The sequence below is a fragment of the Bidens hawaiensis genome, unplaced genomic scaffold (genome assembly GCF_021521415.1).
Source record: "Bidens hawaiensis isolate Kalapana, Puna unplaced genomic scaffold, B.hawaiensis_p1.1 tig00000459_1, whole genome shotgun sequence".
Lineage (NCBI taxonomy): Eukaryota > Viridiplantae > Streptophyta > Magnoliopsida > Asterales > Asteraceae > Bidens > Bidens hawaiensis.
Window position 1 is genome coordinate 1,140,038 of NW_027491031.1, and position 9,914 is coordinate 1,149,951.

Consider the following 9,914-nt stretch of genomic DNA (forward strand, 5'->3'; position numbering starts at 1 on the left):
CTTTTTGACTGATCCGCGAGAGGGAAGATCTACCCTGCATCCTGCGGACGTTCTTGTGTTTGGCTGGGCATGGGGTAAGCATGCGTGTGTTGACCTCACCAGGGTGTCCCCGTTGGTGGGGCTAAGAGACAGTGGCTTCGTACCGAGACATGCGGTTTTGAGAGCGGAATCTAGGAAGATTGCTAAGCATGAGGCAGCGTGTTTGGAGAATCAGCACGTGTTCATTCCATTTGCTTTCGACACATTTGGATCCCTAGCTCCCGAGGCGGTTCGCTTCTTGGAGCGAGTGCAGAAGGTGGTCCACAGTGACTCTCAGAGCCCGATGAACCAATTATTTATATTTAATAGTATAGGCTTTACGATTCAAAAGGGAATATCGACGCAGCTTGTTGCTCGCTTACCCATTATACAGATGTAGCTCGGTTTGTGTTATATATAATAACTGTAATTCTTTATGCTAAAGAGTAGAAACATAGATATAGATATACCTCATTATATGTTTTGAATGACTAAAGTTTATATTTTATAGAGTTTGAACGCATGATCTCCAGTTTAACTTAAACCAAACCATGTAAACTATTTGTATACTCAACTCTAAATATTAATGCATCGTTATTCAATGTTTATGAGATAATCCATCATATATTGTAATTTTTGTGGCATGCAAATCAATAATGCACACAAATATTAATTAAATTATTTTGTAAGACTTTATGCAACTTCATCATCATGTAATCAACCTTTCACTTCTCTTGTGACAGCAACCCACGACCTCACCACCGACGATACTTTACCCAAAAAGTTACATTTCACCCCTTAAACTATTGTCTAATTGCATTATACCCCCCTTTCTTTATACCAAACCCCTGATTTTCAACTGCCGTAGACTACCTTTTGTCTCCAATCACCATAAAAACTAAAAAGAGAGGGTCCTATCATAAAAATAGTAAGATATGTGACAGTATATGGCCTATAATGACATCCGATATAGTTTCACTAAATAAAAATAAAAATGTTTTTGTCATGTTAGTGAGACATAGGTTTCATTTGAAAACCGTCCAAATCATTCAAGTATGTAAGGTCATGCGTAGCGGGCGATAAATGGAGGGTTTTATGGACGACAACATCGTCCCTTGAGTGATATCGGGGCGATTTGAGGGGGGGGGGATAGATTTATCGCCGGGGTGTGGCTGAAAATAATAATATTTTATTCTGTGTGTGTGGGGGAGGGCGGTGATATTCGGCTTGAACACCACTACACCTCTAAAATGAAAATAGTCTTTCTGCTAACGTAGCGCACGTGTCGAAAATCTCCCATTTGTAGTCTTCCACTATAGATGGCCTTAAGGGCCAAAAACACGTAATAATATGCTGGCATTTTGAAGTTGATATGGCTCGGGGCATTACCCCTTGCCCTAACTTCTCCAGAAAAATAATTCTTACATATATTAGTTAAAGTTATATCATATATATTTTATTACAATTTTCATTTGTCATATAACATTTTTAAAGTTATATCATATATATTTTATTACAATTTTCATTTGTCATATAACATTTTCAATGTATCATACACACGATATAACATTTTCCACATATCATGTATATAATATAATATTTTACACGTATTATACGATTTATATAGTTTTTTTCATACGAGGATATGAGATTATATGTCCGTATAACTTCAACAAAAAAATCAATCTTACATCTGTCACTTAAAGTCATACCATACATATTGTGTAACATTTTTCACATATCATACATGAAGTATAACATTTTATACTTGTTAAACGCACATTATAACATACACATACTGTAACATTTTCTACGTATCATATAAGTTGTATAACATTTTACATATACGAGTTGTATAACATTTTTCACGAAAATACATAACATGTAACATTCTTCATGTGTCTTATTACTATATTACAAAATTCATATTATATATATATAACCCACAATATAACAAGCAACATAGAGTGAGAAACACCAACAACAATAGGAGAGAGAAACAATAACACACTCTCTATACGTATTAACCTCCCTTCAAAGCAAATCAAAACCTCTTTAGTTTTATTAAACAACAATCCATAATAATAATATCCGACCAAACACCACCGGAAAAACAATGTCAACCACCTTTCAAACATGTCTCATTACATTCTTTCTACTGAGTCAACTCACCACAGCCACCCAAATCAACTCCAACTCAGTCCTAGTAGCCTTACTTGACTCCCATTACACCGAGTTATCCGAACTAGTCGAAAAAGCCTTATTACTACAAACACTCGAAAAAGCCGTTGCAAATCATAATATCACTATATTTGCCCCGAGAAACGAAGCGCTGGAGCGAGAACTTAACCCGGAGTTCAAGCGGTTTTTGCTTGAACCCCGGAATCTTAAATCGCTCCAGACGCTTGTTCTCCACCATATCGTGACGAGTCGACTCAGTCGGACAAACTGGCCAACCGAGTCGACTCGGCACGCCACGCTGTCGTCAGAACCCTTGCATTTAACGGGTAGATGCAAGGGTTCTTGCAACTCCTCCGTGAATGTAACGCTCGCGGGCAATGCGGAGGTTATCCGTCTGGACGACGTGTTTCGTCTAGACGGGGTCATTCACGGAGTCAGCAGGTTGTTGATTCCTAAATCTGTAGAGCAGGATTTCAACAACCGGCGCAGCCTGCGTGCAATCTCTGCGGTGAAACCGGAAGGTGCGCCGCATGTTGATCCCAGGACGAACCGGTTGAAGAAACCGGCACCGGTTCCTGCCGGTTCGTCCCCAGTTCTTCCCATATACTACGCCATGGCACCCGGTCTGTCGCTGGCTCCTGCTCCAGCGCCCGGACCGGGTGGTCCCCACCACCATTTTGACGGTGAGAGTCAGGTCAAGGATTTCATCCACACACTGCTTCACTACGGCGGGTAATATTTTAAACCAAAAATTTAATTATATTATTATCATCTAAACTTAAAATTCATAGATTATATCCAAAATTTAATACAATTGATCTTAATATTTGATCAATTTGTTTAGTTGGTGAATAGATACAAAGAATTGTAGACATTTTGGTGGATTTGACCGAAACCGATTTGGTTCGGTTATTTCGATTAGTTTGTCGGTTTTCGGTTAGGTTCGCTTAATAACCAAACTAAGGCTAAAATTTTTAAATTTTACATAATGAGTCTACTAACTTTTTACTTATAAATACATGAAATTGTGGTATAAAATACGAAATACATAAAATTGAGGTAAGAAAGCTAGAAATGTATAATAATAAAAATATGAATAGTTCGGTTGGGTTTCAAGTAAATTAGTTAAACAAGGGTACACAAAAAAACTGATAACCAATTTTCGGTTAATTTGGTTTTCAGTTAATTTGTTTTCGACTTTTCGGTTAACTTCATTTACGGTTAATTTTGGTTTGGTTTTGTCGGTTTTGGTTAACGGTTTGATTATTGCTCATCTATACTGAAAACTAGTGAAACCATATACTGAATACCGTATCAATTATTCCGGTCCAGTACCAGTACCAATCAAACCAATACCACTGAAAATACCGACACCGGAAACATGAAAAAAAAAGCACCAATACCGGTACCGATTGTGTTCAGTAGGTACCGGTATGGCATCGGTATTCCGGTAAATTTGCCCATTCATAATATCATCAAAATCATCATCATCTTCTAAATTTACAAACTATACAACACGACTGATCTCAACATCTAATAACTTTGTTAAATCAATCAACAGATACAACGAATTAGCCGACATTCTGGTGAACTTGACGAACCTCGCAACCGAAATGGGGAACTTAGTCTCCGAGGGCTACGTACTAACCGTTTTAGCCCCGAACGACGAAGCGATGACCAAACTAACCGCTGATCAGCTCGCGGAGCCTGGAGCTCCGGAGAGGATAATGTACTATCACATTGTTCCCGAGTATCAAACCGAAGAGAGTATGTACAATGCGGTTAGAAGGTTCGGGAAGGTTCGGTATGATACGCTTCATGCACCACATAAGGTGCTTGCTCAGGAAGCCGATGGTTCGGTGAAGTTTGGTGGAGATGAGGACACGGCGTATTTGTTTGATCCGGATATTTATACCGACGGGAGGATTTCGGTGCAAGGGATCGACGGAGTTTTGTTTCCTGTTACAGAGAAGACGGGGTCTAAGGCATTGGAAACGGTTGAGCGGTCTCAAACGAAACCCGAATCTCGTAGAGGTACGTCAGAAAACTCTGCGTAGATTTAAAAAACGAGTGAAACCATATACTGAATATTGTATTGATTATTTTTTGTTCAATATTTAGCTATCGGTACTAGTATCAGTACCAATGAAAATACCAAAACCAAGTGGTACTGTTTTCAAAGAAATGAAAAAACGAGTACTGATACCGGTATCGATTGTGTTTTATCGGTACCTGTTTCTAATAATTCAAGTTAATAACAAGTGTAAAATATTTCATAAAACTAGAACATTGATAAATGCAACTACAAAATATTTTAAACAAATTGAACAATGTTAATACTTTAAATGGTTTTACAAGTAAAATAATATAACTGAATTATTTAAATATAATTTTTTTTACTGTTTCTTGATTGGTTTTTTATTTAAAAAAATAAATAAAAGTGATTTATTACAAATTATTAAAATTTGTTTGTTGTTTCATTATCTTATAACAAATGTACCCTCCCCTATTTCGGTCATAGAATTTTACTGTTTCGTGATTTTATAAACCTTACGTAAATACGTGTAGCTTCCCTGTTCCAGTCATGGATAAATTAAAAAAAATAGATTTGTATCATTTATGACTTGACACAAAATATTATTAAAAATTTGTTCATTGTTTAATTATTTTCAAAACTTTACAATGATTCTATAAACCTTACGCAGTTACGTGTAAGTTCCCGGTTCTGGTCATGAAATAGATAAATAAATTAAAAAAATGGATTTATGATTGACATAAAAATATTTTTGATTGTTTATATATGCTAAAAAATAATAAATAAAAAACAGACATATTTGTGGTTACTAGTTAGTCTTGATATTATGTGGGGGTGGTAGAAGTACTGGTGAATTTTTAAGCTGTCGGTGGGTCAAGGGCAAAATAGGCATTTTATTGACATGTACTAATGGTCCGTGATGAATTATGAATGTCACCTTTGTTAGGATTATTAAATGGAAAGTATAAAGTTAGATTTCATATTGTATAAATTCTTTATTTTACATATTAAAATGCTTTTAATTATATTAATTCTATAGTATTAAATTATATCCTCATTTCTTGTCCCATAAGTTAATGTTATACAAATACTTTTATTTTGAGAACATATTTAAGAGTAGGGAAAATGAATTGCTTGGCCAGTTTTTTCTTATGATATTCGTTTTCAATATTGTTGACTCACACACTTTTTAATCATCAATCAATAAGATTTTCATCCAACAAGATTCAGACACAATCAATCAATCAATCATGCCTAGTAAAATCCCACCGACAGCAAAGCTATAAGTAGGGTCTGGGGAGGGTGGGATGTAGGCACACCGTACCTCTATCCAAAGATTCAGACACGTGTCATATAAACGACGTTGTGTCGATATATATATATATATATTTTAAAAAGTTGTTAGACCCAACATGATTTTAGGCCTCCCACGAGATTTTTTTGGCTTCCGATGAGATTTATCCATCTTTTAACGAGATATTTTTTTGGCTTCCGACAAAATTTTCTTTATAGTATTCCGACGAGATCTTTGGACATAATCTAGTAGGTTAAAGATCTCATCGACTAATGATTAAAAAGTGTGTGGGTTGAAGATATTGATGGTGAATAATTGAATATTATACGGAAAAAACTGGTAAAATGGATTTTGTTTTTTTACCGATCAAATGAACATTTTGATCATTTTTTTCCTAAAAAGTATGTTACACGCGACATGACTCGCAGAATTTGAACAACCTAACTCATGCTACTTGTACTTGTACCATACAACACAGCATCCTTTAGTCTAACTAAAAAGCTTCCCAATTAAGTTTCCATATCATTAATATATGTGAACTTTAGCTACCAAATTAGTGAAGATCACAAATCCATAAATAATATTTCTTTTGTGAGGCCCATCATTGAATTATGATATCAAGTAGGCAGGTGGGGTGGGGTTATACACACACACACACATCTCTCTATGTATATTTGTGTGTGAGCTGTAGTGTATTTGGTTCTATATTACAAAAGTGATGGTTTATTTTGGAATAAGCATAAAAAAACTTCACTTTCACTAAAAAACATCATGAAACTTCATATCAAAAAAGTATATAAATCCAAAACACTTAACACTTAACTATTCTAGTACTTTTATTATGACAAGTTGTTTTCTTTGACCCGACCCGTTTCTCCGACCCACACGTACTCAATGCTTATTGACTTGTACATATATATGTATGATCTATATCTGTGTTCCATATATTTCTTGTACAGTTGTACTTGCAAATTTGCAATACTCTATGCATGTTGCATGTTGGATGTTCCATGTAGCATCAAACATTTTTTTATGGGCTATATTACATTGGTGTTTTGTATATTTTTAATGGTATTTTCATGTGCAATTAAAACTTATAGAATCCAAACTGTATTTTACATACATTATATGATATTTGTATTATTATATGTGCATGTACATATGTAGGTAAGCCATATGATGAGATCTTCTTTGCTTGTTGACATTTTAGAATCCTTGCTGTCAGTAAAAAGCATTAAGTCACATTGATTTAGATCCATTTAGTTGTGGAGATATTATGCAATATACACAGTATAGTTTTCCCTTTTTTATCAGGCAAATGGTTGAAAAATGCACTTAGTTTATTGGTAGAACGAGGGTTGTAAACGAGCCGAATTGCTCATGGGTTATATTGGAGCTTGTAACAAGTTTGCTTGAACTCGAGCTTGAATAGGCACACGAGCCTAAATGAGCATATTATTTATAAAGTTTTTGTTTGGATATATTAAATTATATATATAAATCTAATATCTTGTATATATTAAGTTATGATAGAATTAACTAAATCGTATGTATACATCATGTTACGCATACCGTTATTGTTATAAATATATATAAAAATATAAATGTATATACATAAAAGAATTAAGTAGTTGACTAATTATTAATAACCCTCAGACCTAAACAGTAACTTTGTGTTATGAGTGGTATTCCACCTGGAATATTTGTTTGTTTGTAGTTATTAAACAATCTATGAGCTAAGCTCGAGTTTCAAAACAACTTATAAGTCGAGCTCGAGCTCTCTTAAGTTAAACAAACCTAGATCAAGAGCTTAAATGAGCATGGGCTCAGCTCATTCACACTCCTAAGTCCTAGTCCCTTCGACAACCAAAATCCGTCAAAAATTTCTTGTAAAGGCAAGATTTTTTTAGGTAAGCATGAAATTAGACCTTGAATCATAATCAATTGTTAAGAGAACCATGTGCTAAACTGCTAACCCGGCCAATAAGTTAATTACCATTAAAGGATGTGTAACATAGTGGTATCAAGATGTGTCACTATGTTGAAAAGGTGTCACTCCGCGTGTGATTAATAGTTCAAGTCTCAAAGTAGACAAATGCATAGATTTTGAAGTAAGATTCGAGGGTATGTATGAGGAGTGTAACATAGTGAGGGCCAGGATGGCCCCGACTCCCTTATTTTTTTTACGCAATAATGTAAATTAACTCGTTTCTCTCCCGAAATTTGTATACGTAGTGTAAATTTACCTGTTTTTAGCCAAGAATTTGAGCCCCCCTGTTTATGAAAATGTTCATACAATTTGAGTCCCCTCTTGGCGTTTTCGCCCAAGCTTCGCCACCGATATGTATACCCACTAATTTATTAAAAAAAAAGAAGCTACCAATGAATTGTTGTCAGTAGTCGTTATGGAATAATAAGTTATGAAGCCCCTTTCATGGACATATTTAATTTTTGGAACAACTTAAAGTATATAACTAATGATGGACTCACTATTAATTAATATCGTATACTTATTTAAGTAATAAATTAATTAAATAAATAATGTTACTATTTGGCTATTTGCAGGGAAATTGCTTGAAGTAGCATGCCAAGTGCTTGGAACATTTGGGCAAGATTCTCGGTTCAACACATGCCAATAGAATTGTCTCTTCTCTCTACCAAAAAAACACTTCATATCCCAATCAAAAGGTTTAAACTTTAAATCTATCCTCTAAATTTTCTATTTATATTATACAAAAGTAAAATATTATAGGGGGGAATCATGACCCGTTGTTTAATTAATGGGTTGATTTGAGAAAAACTTAACTGTATATGTGAGTTCATGGGTCGTTTTTAATTAGTCAACTGGTCAAAATGAGTCGCTTTAAAGTGGTTAGTGGTTCAAATTGGGTTACCTTAAATTAGTCGAAGGACAATTAGCATTGTTTGTTTTCACATATTTGTCGATGCCATCACCAACTCTACCATCACTGCCATGACACTCCTCCACCGCTGCTACTGACACTCCACCACCAGTCCACCACCGTCGCCTTCACCACCAAAAGGGAGGTGGGGTCTGTTTTCTTTTATGACTCATCTTAACCCGAAGGTATGGGTGGGGCAAGTTGTGGTGTGGGGGTGGGGCGAGATGGGTACGCCCCCCCCCCCCCCCCCCAAAAAAAAAAACAAAAACAAAACAAAAGACTTGTTCTAACGCGATTCCATATTGGCAAGCCCATTTTGACCCCAACAAAACTAAAACTTTTTCGATATAACCCATATCGACCCAGATTCATTTAGCTTAGATTTCAATTTGGCCCGAACTCATTTTGCTTAGAGCCCAATCAGACCCGACTCCGTTTCGACCTGTAAGCCGAACACGCCCGATCCGGCTATTTTGGTAGGCCTAGTAAAAATGAAAGGGCGTTACAATGAAATAAATATATTTTTTTCACATATAATAATAGGAAGACAAAAGTAAGCTACATTTTAGTATAATTAACTCATAATAATACTTTTAAAGTCATTTGTATTATTATATCAACTTAATTACTTTTTATAATTTTCATCTCATCATCATATCTTTGTGTAATATAAACAAATATATATGGGTTTGCCTTTAATTGATATAATATTTTTGTTTTATTTTAATTATTGTAGGGATTGTATAAAGACTTGAAAGGATTTGTGAAGGAGCACTTCTTCCAAAGTAAAATGGTATGAATGTTGTCATAATACAAGGTTTCATTTAGAGGATGTTAATGGGTGCACTTTTAGGTGTTGTTTTATGTTTGCTTATTGTGTAAGTTCTTTTAATCTGAAAATAAAAAAATAAAAGAGTAGAATAGTCATTTCCAGCAGTTGGATGTGACTTTGGTACATGCAACAAGAGTATTTTTTTTTGTATTATTATTTTGTGTATAGTCAAATAAACAATGGCTTGGGTGGTGGTAAAGTGAGTTGTCTTGATGTCAATTGTCTTGTTTGTTGCATTGTTGGTGTTGCTTCTAAGTTGTTTAATCATATTGTGTATAGAAAAAGAAAATAAAACAAAAATGTATAAAGAGGGTGAAGAAAACATTAAGTAAAAAAAAAACTAGTTTAGGAGGATGCCGGGTCATATCTTGAGTCGTTTTCAGGTTAAGTCGTTAGATGATCCGTCATGGGAATCTCAATTGATAGTTAAACTAATTCGAGACAATTTTAGGTCAAATTTCAACTCGGCTTGGTAGCTCGACTAGCTTCGTGACGTGAGCTCGAGTTTGGCTTAAAAAACTCAGTTTTTTTTTATATATTTATAAACATAATTATAACAATTGATCTTTAGATTCAATATTAACATTCATTTCAAATCAATATAAATATAACAAAATTTGATTATATAAGGGGAAACCTCCTTGGACAAAT

General features: G+C 34.8%; 1 protein-coding gene across 2 annotated transcripts; it reads left to right on the plus strand.

Moving 5' to 3' along the window:
• Positions 1 to 1,947: 1,947 nt before the first annotated feature.
• Positions 1,948 to 9,675, plus strand: LOC143630225 (fasciclin-like arabinogalactan protein 17). 2 transcript variants are annotated; one of them, XM_077099299.1, is made up of 4 exons: positions 1,948 to 2,931; positions 3,761 to 4,233; positions 8,094 to 8,216; positions 9,168 to 9,675. In XM_077099299.1, the coding sequence occupies exons 1-3, from the start codon at positions 2,135 to 2,137 to the stop codon at positions 8,165 to 8,167; spliced, it is 1,344 nt and encodes a 447-aa protein (XP_076955414.1). In that variant the 5' UTR covers positions 1,948 to 2,134; the 3' UTR covers positions 8,168 to 8,216; positions 9,168 to 9,675. The 2 variants fall into 2 exon arrangements, with proteins under 2 accessions (XP_076955414.1, XP_076955410.1); XM_077099295.1 differs by lacking the exon at positions 9,168 to 9,675 and having other exon boundaries at positions 8,094 to 8,259.
• The last annotated feature ends 239 nt before the right edge of the window (positions 9,676 to 9,914 follow it).